This window comes from Manis javanica, chromosome 4 (assembly GCF_040802235.1).
Source record: "Manis javanica isolate MJ-LG chromosome 4, MJ_LKY, whole genome shotgun sequence".
NCBI lineage: Eukaryota > Metazoa > Chordata > Mammalia > Pholidota > Manidae > Manis > Manis javanica.
The window spans coordinates 40,822,942-40,839,069 of record NC_133159.1 but is presented as its reverse complement, the minus strand read 5'-3'; the positions used below and the strand labels follow the sequence as shown (position 1 = coordinate 40,839,069).

The following is a 16,128-nucleotide window of genomic DNA, read 5'->3' as shown; positions in this document are numbered from 1 at the left end:
CAGCATATGTGAAACAAATACTAACAGAACTAAAGGAGGAAATAGAATGCAATGCATTCTTTTTAGGAGACTTCAACACACCATTTGCTCCAAAGAATAGATCCACCCGACAGAAAATAAGTAAGGACACAGAGGTACTGAACAACACACTAGAACAGATGGACCTAATAGACATCTATAGAACTCTACATCCAAAAGCAATAGGATACACATTCTTCTCAAGTGCGCATGGAACATTCTCCAGAATAGACCACATACTAGCCTACAAAAAGAGCCTCAGTAAATTCAAAAAGATTGAAATTCTACCAACCAACTTTTCAGACCACAAAGGAATAAAACTAGAACTAAATTGTACAAAGAAAGCAAAAAGGCCCACAAACACATGGAGACTTAACAACATGCTCCTAAATAATCAATGGATTAATGACCAAATAAAAATAGAGATCAAGCAATATATAGAAACAAATGACAACAACAACACAAAGCCCCAACCTCTGTGGGACGCAGCAAAAGCAGTCTTAAGAGGAAAGTATATAGCAATCCAGGCATATTTAAAGAAGGAAGAACAATCCCAAATGAATAGTCTAATGTCACAATTATCGAAATTGGAAAAAGAAGAACAAATGAGGCCTAAAGTCAGCAGAAGGAGAGACATTGTAAAGATCAGAGAAGAAATAAATAAAATTGAGAAGAATAAAACAATAGAAAAAAATCAATGAAACCAAGGGCTGGTTCGTTGAGAAAATAAACAAAATAGATAAGCCTCTAGCCAGACTTATTAAGAGAAGAAGAGAATCAACATACATCAACAGAATCAGAAATGAGAAAGGAAACATCACAACAGACCCCACAGAAATACAAAGAATTATTAGAGACTACTATGAAAACCCATATGGTAACAATCTGGAAAACCTAGAAGAAATGGACAACTTCCTAGAAAAATACAACTTTCCAAGACTGACCAAGGAAGAAACACAAAATGTAAAAAAACCATTTACCAGCAAAGAAATTGAAGTGATAATCAAAAAACTACCCAGAACAAAACCCCCGGGCCAGATGGATTTACCTCAGAATTTTATCAGACATATAGATATTCTCCTTAACGCTTTCCAAAAAATAGAAGAGGAGGGGATACTCCCAAACTCATTCTATGAAGCCAACATCACCCTAATACCAAAACCAGGCAAAGACCCCACCAAAAAAGAAAATTACAGACCAATATCCCTGATGAACGTAGATGCAAAAATACTCAACAAAATATTAGCAAACTGAATTCAAAAATACATTAAAAGGATCATACACCTTGACCAAGTGGGATTCATTCCAGGGATGCAAGGATGGTACAACATTCGAAAATCCATCAACATCATCCACCACATCAACAAAAAGAAGGACAAAAAATCACATGATCATCTCCATAGATGCTGAAAAAGCATTCGCCAAAATTCAACATCCATTCATGATAAAAACTCTCAACAAAATGGGTATAGAGGGCAAGTACCTCAACATAATAAAGGCCATAGATGATAAACCCACAGCCAACATCATACTGAACAGTGAGAAGCTGAAAGCTTTTCCTCTGAGATTGGGAACAAGACAGGGATGCCTACTCTCCCCACTGTTATTCAACATAGTACTCGAGGTCCTAGTCATGGCAATTAGACAGAACAAAGAAATACAAAGAATCGAAATTGGTAAAGCAGAAGTTAAACTGTCACTATTTGCAGATGACATGATATTGTACATAAAAAACCCTAAAGACTCCACTCCAAAACTACTAGAACTAATATTGGAATTAGGCAAAGTTGCAGAATACAAAATTAACACACAGAAATCTGTGGCTTTCTTATACACTAACAATGAACTAATAGAAAGAGAAATCAGGAAAACAATTCCACTCACAATTGCATCAAAAAAGAATAAAATACTTAGGAATAAATCTAACTAAGGAAGTGAAAGACCTATACCCTGAAAACTACAAGACACTCTTAAGAGAAATTAAAGAGGACACTAACAAATGGAAACTCATCCCATGCTCTTGGCAAGGAAGAATTAATATCATCAAAATGGCCATCCTGCCCAAAGCAATATACAGATTTGATGCAATCCCTATCAAATTACCAACAGCACTCTTCAACGAACTGGAACAAATAGTTCAAAAATTCATATGGAACCACCAAAGACCCCGAATAGCCAAAGCAATCCCTAGAAGGAAGAATAAAGTGGAGGGGGGGATCTCGCTCCCCAACTTGAAGCTCTTCTACAAAGCCACAGTAATCAAGACAATTTGGTACTGGCACAAGAAGAGAGCCACAGACCAGTGGAACAGAATAGAGACTCCAGATATTAACCCAAACATATTGTTCAATTAATATATGATAAAGAAGCCATGGACATACAATGGGGAAATGACAGTCTCTTTAACATATCGTGCTGGCAAAACTGGACAGCTACATGTAAGAGAATGAAACTGGATCACTGTCTAACCCCATACACAAAAGTACATTCGAAGTGGATCAAAGACCTGAATGTAAGTCTTGAAACCATCAAACTCTTAGAAAAAAATATAGGCAAAAATCTCTTGGACATTAACATGAGCGACTTCTTCATGAACATATCTCCCTGGGCAAGGGAAACAAAAGCAAAAATGAACAAGTGGGACTATATCAAGCTGAAAAGCTTCTGTACAGCAAAAGACACCATCAATAGAACAAAAAGGAACCCTACAGTATGGGAGAATATATTCATAAATGACAGATCCGATAAAGGGTTGACATCCAAAATATACAAAGAGCTCATGCACCTCAACAAACAAAAAGCAAATAATCCAGTTAAAAAATGGTCAGAGGAACTGAACAGACAGTTCTCCAAAGAAGAAATTCAGATGGCCAACAGACACATGAAAAGATGCTCCACATCGCTAGTCATCAGAGAAATGCAAATTAAAACCACCATGAGATATCACCTCACACCAGTAAGGATCGCCACCATCAAAAAGACAAACAACAACAAATGTTGGTGAGGTTGTGGAGAAAGGGGAACCAACCCTCCTACACTATTGGTGGGAATGTAAATTAGTTCAACCATTGTGGAAAGCAGTATGGAGGTTCCTCAAAAAGGTTACAATAGAAATACCATTTGACCCAGGAATTCCACTTCCAGGAATTTACCCTAAGAATGCAGCAGCTGAGTTTGAAAAAGACAGATGCACCCCTATGTTTATTGCAGCACTATTTACAATAGCCAAGAAATGGAAGCAACCTAAGTGTCCATCAGTAGATGAATGGATAAAGAAGATGTGGTGCATATATACACAATGGAATATTATTCAGCCGTAAGAAGGAAACAAATCCTACCATTTCCCACAACATGGATGGAGCTAGAGGATATTATGCTCAGTGAAATAAGCCAGGTGGAGCAAGACAAGTACCAAATGACTTCACTCATACGTGGAGTATAAGAACAAAGAAAAACTGAAGGAACAAAACAGCAGCAGAATCACAGAACCCATGAATGGACTAACAGTTATCAAATGGAAAGGGACTGGGGAGGATGGGTGGGAAGGGGGGGATAAGGTTGGGGAAAAGAATGGGGTCCTTACGATTAGCATATATAATGTGGTGGGGGCACAGGGAGGGATGTGCAACACAGAGAAGACAAGTAGTGATTCTACAGCATCTTAGTACGCTGATGGACAGTAACTGTAATGGGGTTTGTGGCAGGGACTTGGTGAAGGGGGGGAGTCTAGTAAACATAATGTTCTTCATGGAAAAAAAGAAAAAAAATGAATGTGAATTTCATTACAGCAGGATGCTTTACTCATTTAAGTACTCCTGCGTATAGCATAACACCTAGCTCATAGCGTGCCCTCAGTAACTGTTTAATAAACAATGGACTAAAAAAAAAAAAAAAGAATATGAAGGCTTTAGCCAGTGGTAAAGAGTTGCTAAATGTAGAGTCATGCCCGTAAGACACTCTCAGCCAAAGGACTGAGAGCAAATTGAAAGAAAAATGCTTTTCTCACTGTGTGATTCAGTGTTTTCATCGAAGGTCCAGTCCATCCAAGTCCTCTGGGAGCTCAGCTGCAGTGTGTTTCTCTTCAGTGTGAGGTCCTAACTGTGACACTCTGTTTTCTCAGCTGAAAATGGAGATAATACCCTGGAAGCCAGGTGCCAATCTGGGGGTGAGTCATCCTGCCCTATGGAGTCTCTGTAACACTGACCTGACTTGTCACCCCTACCCGCATTCTGGGTCATTAGGGGAATTCCAGCATCCTTGCAAAGATGTCATTGAGTTCCTGGGGCCTTCCAACTGCCTGGCCCCTGGGCCTCAGCTTCCTCCTTCTCACCGACTTCTCCTTCTTCCTCTGGTGCCTGCAGCAGCTTTCATTCATCTTCACTCTGGCGGGCATTCAGCCCCTTGCTGTGATTTCAAACACATACACAAAGACAAGGACACACAGACACAGACAGACACGAACTCACAAACAGAGGCACATAAAGACGAAGCCACACCCAAGCACAGGTAGGCACAGCGATATATACAGACTCACACAGAAATACTCAAAGACACACAGAGACACAGACACACACAGATACACACACACACACCCTGAGACTCAGACAGAAACACCCACATGCTCACAGACATGCTCACAGATAGACAGACTTACACAGACACACACTGACAGACATAAGCACAGGCCCACAGAGTCATACAGGAACATTCACAAAGAAACAGACACACACACAGGCCTACCTACACGAACACAAAGTCAGACAGAAACATGCAGAGATACAGACTCAGAAACATTCACACAAACACACACACACACATGCATGCACAGATGCACACAGAGACATACAGACACAGACACACCTGACCTGTGTGCACAGTAGACTTTACTAGGCACTGGAGGTCTGGAAGGAGTTTTCAGTACAAACAATCTACAAACGAGGATGAGGTATCTTCCTTCAGAGCCCCTGAGCATCCTTCCCTCCCTCCCTTCTTTTACTACCCCCACCAAATACTCTCCTCCACTTTTTTTCTTATTAGAACAATTCATTGCTTCTCAGCTCCCTAGTTTTGACTCTGCTCTGGACGCCCCCTCACACATCTCTTCTCTCATGAGTGTGCTCTGCCAAGCCACAGGCCTTCTGTGGCCTCTTCTCACATGCGGTTTTGCAGGGGGAGACAGTAGCATAGAGCTCAGTTTCTCCACTGACGTGAACTATGTTCCACACCCTCACATAACCTTAAAATACTGGCTTGGTGTCTTAGTCTGTTCAGGCTGTTATAACAAAAACACCAAAACTTGGTGGCTCCTAAACAACAAACACTTATTTCTCATAGTTCTGGGGGCTGGCTGGCACGTCCAAGATCAAGGCGCAAACCGTTTCAGGGTCTGGTGAGGACCCACTTCCTGGATCATAGTGGCTGTCTTCTTGCTGTGTCCTCCTTGGTGGAAGGGGTGCAGGGGCACCCTGGGGTCCCTTTTTTTATTTTTGGTATCATTGATCTACAATTACATGAGGAACATTATGTTTACTAGACTCCCCCCTTCACCAAGTCCCTCCCACATACCCCATTAGTCACTGTCCATCAGCGTAGTAAGATGCTGTAAAATCACTACTTGTCTTCTTTGTGTTGCACAGCCTTCCCCGTGTCCCCCCCCAACATTATACATGCTAATCATAAGGCCCCCTTTCTTCTTCCCCCCCTTCTCCCTCCTTTCCCACCCATCCTCCCCAGTCCCTTTCCCTTTGGTAACTGTTAATCCATTCTTGGGTTCTGTGATTCTGCTACTGTTTTGTTCCTTCAGTTTTTCTTTGTTCTTATACTCCACATATGAGTGAAATCATTTGGTACTTGCCTTTCTCCGCCTGGCTTATTTCACTGAGCATAATGCCCTCTAGCTCCATCCATGTTGTTGCAAGTGGTAGGATTTGTTTTCTTCTTATGGCTGAATAATATTCCATTGTGTATATTACCACATCTTTATCCATTCATCTACTGATGGACACTTAGGTTGCTTCCATTTCTTGCATTTTAGCCATTTTTAATGTTATAACTCATTAAGTACATTCATGTTGTTGTGCAACTATCATTATTATTCATCTCTGGAATTTTTTTGTCCTCCCAGACTGAATGATTTAATAGGACTTGATGTCAACTTCAGTCAATACAGAATTTATTCCTATGAACTATCTTATTGATGCCACAACTTACAGTGTTATACATGGTGTATACAGTCACAACGATTTGTCATTATTTTTTATGTATTTGTTTTTTAAATCCTATAGAAAATATAAAGGGGAATTGTAGACCATAATTACAATAATACTGGTTTGGGTTTTTTGTCCATGTATTTATGTTCTTGGGAGATCTTTTATAGCCTCATATGGCTGTGAGTTACTGTCTAGCAGCATCCTTTGGTTTCAACCTGAAGGACTCCCTTAGCATTTCTTGTAGCTCAGGTCTAATGGCTTCAAAGTGTCTTAGTTTTGTTTATCTGGAAATATCTTAATTTTTCCCACCTTTTTGAAGGCCAGTTTTGCCAGATACAGTATTTTCAGTTGGCAGTCTTTTTCTCTTAGCATTTTATGTATATCATCCCACTGCATTCAAGGTTTGTGCTGAGAAATCCAGTGATATCTTACTAATGATCTCTTGTATGTGACGAGTCTCCTTCTTACTGCTTTCATAATTCTGTCTCTGTCTTTCAACAGTTTAGTTGTAATGTATCCCAGTATGGGTCTGTCTGGTTTTCCCTGCTTGGAGTTTATTGAGCTTCTTGGAATGAGAGTCATGTATTTCATGAAATTTGTGAAGTTTTAGTCTTCCTCTTAATCTGCCATTTTGCTGACATCCTCTGTCCTTTCTTGTGTAAGCTCTCTCTTCCATCTGAAATGCCATTTTCTATGCAACATTCATTCATTCATTCTTAGCTGACATTTCATCTCTTTTTCAAAACTTTCCTATGATGGAATACTTTGTTAATAAACATACCACTTAGGATCTGCACAGCTTATTTTGCAGCTAAACCTTTTGCAGGGAAGGCTTTCTTGACTCATCTTCTATGTTCCCATAGCACTCTGTGCCTACCTGTTGTAGCACAGTACACTGCATTGCAATTATTTTTTAGTATTTTTCTCACACTGAATTGTGAGTTTCTTAATGGCAGTATGTGTCTCATTGTTTTTTTAAATCTCTAAAGTGTAGCACAGTGAGAAGTATGTAGTTGGACTCAATATTTCTTCAATCAGTAGATAGGTCTTAAAGTTGCATTGAGATATATTGAGTTCCATTATGTATTTTTTCTTTCATTCCTCACAACAATCCCTACATGTAATATGTGATAGCTATTATCTTCCATTTATTTCAAGGAATTGGCTCACACAGTTAGGGGGCTGGCAAGTCTGAAATCTGTAGGACAAGCCGGTAGGCTAGAGACCCAGGGAAGAGTTGCTGTTGCAGCTCAAGTCCGAAGACAATCTGGAGAAAGAATTCCCCCTCCCTTGGGAACTTCAGGTTTTTTTTTCCCTTAAGGCCTTAAACTGACTGGATGAGCCACACCTACACTATGGAGGGTAATTACTTTAGTCAAAGTCTATTGATTTAAATGTTAGTTTCATCCAAAAAATTGGCTTTACAGCAACATCGAGACTGGTGTCTGACCAATGGGTGCCATGGCCTGGCCAAGTTGATACATAAAATTGACCATCACAGGGGATGATAAGAACCAGGACCCAAGCCCTACCAAGATTCTCTGTTTCTCTGCCTTTTACTTCAGCTTCTTTGTGTGAAAGTTTTATTATTCTTTATTCAGGGACAGCGAGTGCCAACTGCACATGGAGTCACATTTGCTCATCTTCATCATTTCACAGGAATAATTTTTAGTAAGAATAAGTGAGATAATCCATATAGAGCTTATCACATAACTCCTATCATGTAGTAAATGCTTAATAAATGCTAGTTTCTGTAATTGGTGGTGGTGGTAGTGATAGATATATGGTAGTGGTAACACTAGTTTTCTATTAGTTCCAAATAAAGGCAGCCTACATAAAGATTCTGACTCTTGGCTTTGGTCTTGAGCCCATTCTAGAATTAATCCCTTTGACTGTGAGGTGGGATAATTGTGACTGGTTAAGCTTTAGTTGGGAGCCAATCCCTGGCCAGTTATTGCTCAGAGAGGTTGAGTCTGTAAAAAGATGGCATCTTCTATTTGAACTATATGGTAGAAAGGTGATAGTTGAGGGAGAGCAGTTTCCTAAAAGGATTGTTGAGTCCTAGGAGAACAGAAGGTCAGCCAGAAAGAATAGCTGTTTCTACAGTGATTTAACTAAGATGAGCTGTGGTGGTATTTGAATTCTGAACCATTTTATTCCAAATCTTATGCTTTGAAAACCATATAATGAGTTTTTAAAAGTAGAGAATAAATTATTTTGATTATTTGAGACAAGATTTTTGGGCACAGATTTCAGATTATATATTCTACCCCTGTGTGTTAGATCAGTGTTTTCTAAACTTTTAGATAATCTATAATTTCTTTTAATAAATTTAAAAGTTACTCCATCAGTGTTATTTTAAATTCTAAGTAATGTTAATATTATGAGTAAAAAGCAACATTAGCATAGGCTCAAAGCCTGCTTTTTTCCTGATTACATGACATCTGTACATTTCACCTTACAAATCTTAAAATGGTAGAGAAGTTAACATCTGCATAATTAAAAATAAGACTGAGGCTATGAAAGGTTATATGACCTAATCAGAGTCAGTATAACTATGTCATGGCACAGACAAATTAGAATCCAGGCCTCCAGTTTTTAGTCCCATTTTCTTGTGCCCCCTAATAACCAGATGCCTTCTGAAGACTAAATAATGAGAATAGCATATTGTCCTATGCTTGTTAGAGAAATTTATTGGCTAAAACTACTTAACAATAAGAGAATCATTAGGATCAAATGTACCCAAACAGATTTTTTGTAAATAAGTTTCAGGGTTAAGAAATATACTTTTGCAAGTCTCACAACTTTAAAGTTTCTGGAACTGATTTTTAGTTTTGTTGTTTTCTGATTGGACAATAATGGATGCTTATGTTCAGAAAAAAAGACATAAAGCTGTGTATTTGGAAAGGGCTTTGAAGGTGATTTAATCCTGTTTCTCTGACAATGTTGGTATTATATCAAAATTAAGACACATGGTTCATTTCCTTCTTCCCATATACGAGCCTGAGAAAATAGAAGTGAATAGCATAAATGAAGGTCTCTGAGCCTGACTGTCTTGTGAATGGCTTTTGACTACTTTATAGTAGGTTTCTACAGTTAACAACTTGAGGCTTCTGAAAGCGACTTGGGCTTTGGTTCAGATACTAGGTTCCACTGAATCAAAGCAGTCAGCCTGAGGGACATTAGGAAGCTCTCTTCCTGTCTTTTCTTTATGGCTTAGGTATTTGTGTATTCTTCTGGATGTAACAGCATCTTTGGAGTGAAAAGGGCTAGAGAGAAGGGGTGTGCAGGTTCATTTCTTTTCCCCTATCTGGTAGTTACTAAGGTGAAGGCAGTAGCTTTACTGCTATTCAAGAGATGAGTAGTGCTTTAGATGAAATGCTCACACACCTATTTTTGAAATCTATCTTTTATCTGTCTTATTCACATGTATTGGAAGGGCTCCTTAGGATACTGCATCTTAATATTTTTTACTGTGGCACAGAATCTTAGCAAGAAGTAAGTTTTTAAGTTACTAATGTTAAGCAGAGTGCTTTGTATTAGTTATGCATGCATCACTTTTAGAAAAATAGGCATGCTATTTGAAAGAGGAGACTGTAAGGAATATGGCCAAGCATGCTTAGTACACTTAATGTGTGTTGAGATTTTTCACTTGCCTGAAATAAGAAGAATAGCTATAGGGATTAAGAGCCTATGAATACCACAAAATAATAGTTTGGTATCTCTCAATAATTATAATCTAAGTTAAATGAGAAAATTATTTGCAGCCTGACTTAAAGGACAGATTTTCACTTGTAATATTTTTTATAGAAAGTAGTATAACTGGTCACTATTATTTTTTTAAAGTTTTCTCTTCAAGAATGTATGCTATATACCTTGATTTTGATAATAAATTATTTTGAGACCAAAGTTTTACTAGATAAAAGTGGATCAAAAGTTAAAATTAATTGATCTCAGTACCATGATAAATTCATGTCTAAAGATTCCCATACTTTATTTAGTTGGGAATGGTCTTCAGGATATGTTTGGAGATATCACCACTGCTCCCCCAACTGCCACACCCAAAATGAAGAAAGAAATTTGTACTTTCTAAGCTTCCTCCATTTTATCCAAACAGACTATTTGCTGGTTAGAGCTGAGTCCCTTGTAATCTGTTTTACTTTTTCACCAAGTGAGCTTCCTTCTTTTGCTCTCCCATTTTTCTGTCTTGGCTGTGTTAAGTCAGCTCGCTACCTTCTCGCAGCCCTGTTTTCCTGCATGCACACTTGATCTTATGAGCAGACACTGTCAGTAACAGCTGTTAACAGTGGAGCAGAAAGGATTGAATACAAACATTAGTGTGTGCAATGCTGATCTATTATACTTGTGTAATGTTTTCAGTTTTTGTTACCCACTGTAGGAAACAAGGAGCTGAATTGACACTGACCTTGAGTGGAATGCCTCTGAGGATTTGGGAAGAGGGAGGGGGCTAGGTTTTCATGTGACTTATCTCTGATATGCTTCAATAGGACTGAAAACACTTCTACTCACGTAAGGGGGAAAGAAAACATTTCCAAAATCAAGCTTGCAGAATTTGAGGGGTATATTTAGAATTTTCTTTCTGTGTTTTTCTATTTTTGATTTTACCTTATTTTATAAGGGTTGGAAGTGGGGATGACCTTTACATAATAGGTAGATTGACATATGGGAGGAATGGGCTTCAACAACGATTCACATGGTAAGGGACTGTTTAAAATCTCCCCAACACTGAGACCCATATTGTGACCCATCTGACAACCGGTGAGCTTCTTTGCCATCTCAAGTGTTCAAAAGTAACAGTATACAAACAGCTTTATTCTTGTGCTTTGTTATCCCATACAAATCTTAAGAACATTGTGCTTACATATCTAAGACACTTGATTTTTGTCCACATTTAAAATTGCACAAAAAGATGAGAAATATAAATGTAGCTTGCATTTGTCACCTGAGTATCTCCTTTGGCATAAGTTTCTCACTTTCCTCTGTGCTGCAGGTTAATGGAACTTGAGCTTATGTTTGAGTTACGTCTAGGACAAAACTTGTCATCAAGATCTGAGGAGAAACTCTGCAGTAGTAGTCTGGAGGAATTTTTGAATGCCATCCTCCCTTTCTCATGTTGCCTTCTTATACCTTCCTCCCCACCTCAAAAATGTATTGCTGCAGAAATCTTTAGCTTTTTCTTTCATATTGTAGAAAAGAGAAGAAAGCAAAAGGAGCTGTGTGTGCGCATGTGTGCACATGTGTGTGACTGCAGAATAAATGGCAGTTACACTTACTACGTCAAAAGAAATAGCTTTATTTTGTAATTCTGAATTCAAGATTGTTTAGGATTCATTCTAGGAATCCAGTCCTGATAGAACCATGTAAGAATTTAAATAATGATGGTTCAAACTACAAGTGGATCTTAGCGTGTTTGATCCAAAGAGTATGGAAAGAGAAATGCTAATGTGATTCTTTTTTTACTTAGTGTACGTTATTTTATATATTTGATCAATTGAGATTGATAGGTGGTCCTATAAAATAGCTTTTTTGAGCAGATGTGGTATTTGCTAGAGCAAATGACCTGTGTATTGATAATCTTGCCATTTTCTCTATGTTGTTTCATTCTGAAATTGACACACACAGTGATTTAAGGGGGAATTAACACTTCCGTAAATGTCCTTTTCCTTAATATTGTTGACTGTTTCTGTTGGCCATTTTCATTTGATTTGACAGTGGTATTTAAGGGTTAAGCTCACAAAGCTGATGCAACCCCTCCTTTTTTCAACCAGCAATTTTCATTGGACAGTATTTCCATAGCAACAGTGAGATCAGTGAAACCTGAGTGTTTCATTGATTATTTTTCTCCTCTTATAATCTATTCCCTTTTCACCACATTTTAGTGAGAAAGCATTTTTTTTTTTTTACAAACAGAGCTTATATTGATTTCTATTCCATAAATAATTAAAAGAGGGTAGGAAAATCTGCCCTTTGTTTAAAAATTGAATGTTTCACTATGTATTTAAAAAGCGACTCAGGATTAGGATGGATAACCATACCAGCTGTAGCTGATGTTCTCAAATATTCTTGCATTGTTTGCTGGTCTTCTAGGGAAAAGAATAATGTGGAGCAGGACCTTAAGGAGAAAGAAGATACTATTAAACAGAGGATAAACGAGGTTCAGGTATGTAAACTATTAAATTCAGTATTCCATTTCTGATTTAGGAGGATTCATTTTAAATGAATAAGGTTATTTACTATGTGATGGTTGTGGTGTTGGTGAGCAGGTCAAAGGAATACGTATTATTTTTAATACAAATATCTATGTTTTGCAAAATGTTTTTCTCTGAATTTTGGCCTGCAAAGAATTCATTGCAATGAGAAAACAGTATTTTTCAGCATAAATTTCTAATTTTAAAAGTATTTTTAAGAGAATATTTACCTGCATATTATATCATTAAAGGTAGTTTGAATGATTTATGATATTAAATACTATTACAGCAATAAAATTAAATGAGATCATCATCATCATTATCATCTTCACCAAAAAAGTGCAAATTGCTTTTTCATAGATGTGAGATTTTTGTTAGCTAGGAGACCTAATATTTTAAAGTACTATTTCTGATAATACTGGTAAGGTTAGAAATGATATGAAACAATTTAAAATAGCATTTTATAAGTTCCTTAGAAGGCAGGATATCTTAAACTTTGGCATAAAGAGATTTAATTCATGTTCACTAAGTGCTGTGTTAAGGAGCTTCATTTTACAAATAGAAAAGAGTAAAGCCTATTTCTGATTGGGAAATGATTCAAAAATATGAAAATTGGACAGTGTTGCATTTAGAACAGTAAGCAATGCATGTGACCATGTAATTGGGGCACTGTTTCCTGAATGCTATACCAGCACATAGAGGATGTTGGATGTAGAAGCATTGGTAGCGTTTGCCAGTAAGAGCTAACAGATGGGCATTTCTTAACATGTTACATATATATTGGACTTCCCTGCTTGTCCTGATAGTTTTAAATGGGTGAAAGCTCTAAATCATTACATCCATTGTTTTGCTTTGATGTAGGACGTTCACCAGAAATTGTCTGTCAGGTGGGCTATGCTAGGGTGGGGAGAATGATTACTGAGCTATAAGAAAGAAGCCAGAGAGACTTCTTGTTGGAAGGTGATTCTCTTATTGGATGGCTGCATTTATTATATGTACTGGAATTTTCCTAAAGGTGGTGCACAAGTCAAGAGATCATCACTAATAATATTTCTCTTGGTGGCAGTGAGATTTGGTGGTGGTGGTGGGTACCTTGATTATATTAGTTTTGGCAGTTTTTGGCTTAAGAAGTGCAAGAAAGGCATAGACTTTAAGCAGTAAATGCTGAAAATATCTTAAGAATGGAAGATAAAATTATCTACAAAAGTTTTCTCAACCTGGAGAGACATAGTTACTGATACAATATTGGACAGCTTTCAAATTTAGCCAGGTAACGTTTCAGTGTACAAAAAGGTTTTTGTGAGGTCAGTATTTTGTTATTTGTATACATGTATCTCCTTTTTGGTTTTTCTCTCCTACATTCTTTGAAGATGTGATTTTAAAAGGCTGGCTTAGAATAACACTAAAAATTTACATTGTTACTGTCAGGGTAAATGGGCTATTGTTGAATATTTGATTTCTTGTAATTATAGAAGTTCTGTTGTCAGTATCTCTTTGTGATTTGCTTGTCCTTTACTTAGTGGTGATGGTAAGGTATATGTTAAACTGTAAGCTTTGCTAAATCCAAAATATTTGATTGGCACAGGATGTCTAAATCCTTGAATTTTTCTACACAGGGTGCTATAAATAAAAGGTATCTTAGAGCATAGTACAGACCAAGTTGTAATGGTTAAACATAAATGAAAAAGAAAAAAAAAGGTTTGCCTTAGTAGATTCTCTATGCATTCTACTCCAATAGAGGTGTCTCTCTATCATCCATGGTAATGAGACATGAGACTAAGAATGACATAGATAATTGACATCTACAAGTAATTAAAACTTTTTATCTAGTGATCATTTTCAATTTTCTAAAGCACAGAACAACTTACCAGGAATGGTAATAAGTAGATTTCATTACCTGTTCAGTTAACTCTGATCTTCCCCATTGGTAATGAGAAGCAGATTAGAAATAACTTGGATAATTAAAATCTGTTAGTAACTCCAGCTCCTAGTATTTATTTTCTAATGTCTCTGGCAAAAAGTAATTTTCTGGAGGTATTAAAAAGTAGCAGAATCAAAGAACTTCACTTCTTCTTTCTGATCACACTTTCTAAAATAGTTAATGAAATATCAAAATGCAGACATCAGGGGAGAAGTAAGGGAATTGTAACCCATCAGTGGGTGTCTACCTAATCCAGACATGGCTTTTCTGAGTGTACTTGGCTTTTCTCTGTGTTCATGTTAGTGATTATACAAGCTCATATTATGATAGAAACCCAAATTTTCTAAGCCTCTTTAGATGTGACCAAAGTGCCAAGAGACTTGTTCTTTTCTATTTTGCAATTGTATAGTCATCCTGATTCAGTTAAATTAGAAAATCTACTACATAATTAATTTCCAAGTTTTAGTTTCCTGTCTGTATTCCCACGAACTACCATCTTGAAAACTTTCAGTTCAATAATTTTTTTCTTGCAAACTAAACAATTAGCTCTGAATTTTATTTCATGAGATGATCACTAATTCATACGAGGTACACTGTTAGCTTATCAGGTTCTATGGAGAAATTAGGCCAAAGTGTTCCAAGGACAAAAAGCTATAAAAGGCCATTCTATTTCAAATGTTTTTGGTTTGAGCTTTTTTAAGGGGAGAAGAACCACATTCTTTCCTACTTTAAACTGCTGATTTATGATTTCATTAAAATTTTTCTTCTGAGTAGTCAACAAATATTAAGGAATTCACCTTCATGTGTATGCTTTCCTCAGTTTTGCATAAAAGTTTATAGGAACAACTTAGTATGAAAATTGAATTCATTTCCTGGTTCTGGCTCTTCCGAGGTTTGTGATCCTAAGTAAATAATTTAACCACTCTATGCATTCATTTTCTCTTCTGTAACATGGGATAATAAAATTAATTAATTAATAAAAATACCAAACAGAATTGCTGTAAGAATAAAATCATGTATGCCGTAAAATGCCTCACAGAGTGATTGGCACAGGGTAAATATTCTGACTGGTAGTATGCATTGTTTTGTGCTCTGCTGTCTTCCTCATAACTCTCCCTTCATTGTCAACCTCTTTTCTTCTCTGACTTCTATCTTTACCCAGGGCTATCTGCACACAGGAATCACCAGTTTGTAAACATCTTTTTTTTTTCCCCTTCTTTCTGCCACTTTAGCTACCAACCTTTTTTTCCCTATTTTTGTTGCTTTGTGTGGTCATTTGTCCCTTTCCTATTCTTTCAGTAACCCTATTTAGTCTGCTGTTTACCCATACCATTCTGTTTTAATTTTCCCCTCAGGACCAGCAATAGTCGTAAAGCCAAATCTATCCGACCTTCCTGTATTGGTGAATGCTTTCTTGGATTGCATTCTCCTAGGTACCTGTCTCTGACCCTTTCCTTCTCTTGCCTTCACCAAGGATTGATTGACAGCCCCTTCCCATTTTCTCTCCTTTTCTGTACCTTTGTCATCCCTATGCTGATGATTCCCAAATATTTATAAGTCTTCAGCTCTCCTGAGTGCTAGTCTAACATCTCTAATGAAATGTTTGGTTTTTATCATTTCAAAGTCAATATGTCTAAAATGAGTCTCATTTTGTTGAAAAAAAATGGCTTCGATTTTGAACTTTCCTATTTCTGTTAGGGTTTTTCCTTCTTACTACTGCCACCTTTGTCACATAACACCTGAAGTTTTAAAGTCGAATTGTAACTGCTTA

At 37.2% G+C, this 16,128-nt stretch overlaps 1 protein-coding gene across 3 annotated transcripts in view; it reads left to right on the top strand.

The window, feature by feature from the left end:
- The window catches only part of EPS15 (epidermal growth factor receptor pathway substrate 15), a 163,027-nt gene that overhangs the window by 89,777 nt on the left and 57,122 nt on the right, over nt 1-16,128 (top strand). For all 3 annotated transcript variants that reach the window (XM_037021847.2, XM_073233918.1, XM_037021845.2), the window contains one exon: nt 12,336-12,408. In XM_037021847.2, coding sequence (XP_036877742.1) covers nt 12,336-12,408 — 73 coding nt within the window. The remainder of the gene's footprint in view (nt 1-12,335; nt 12,409-16,128) is intronic.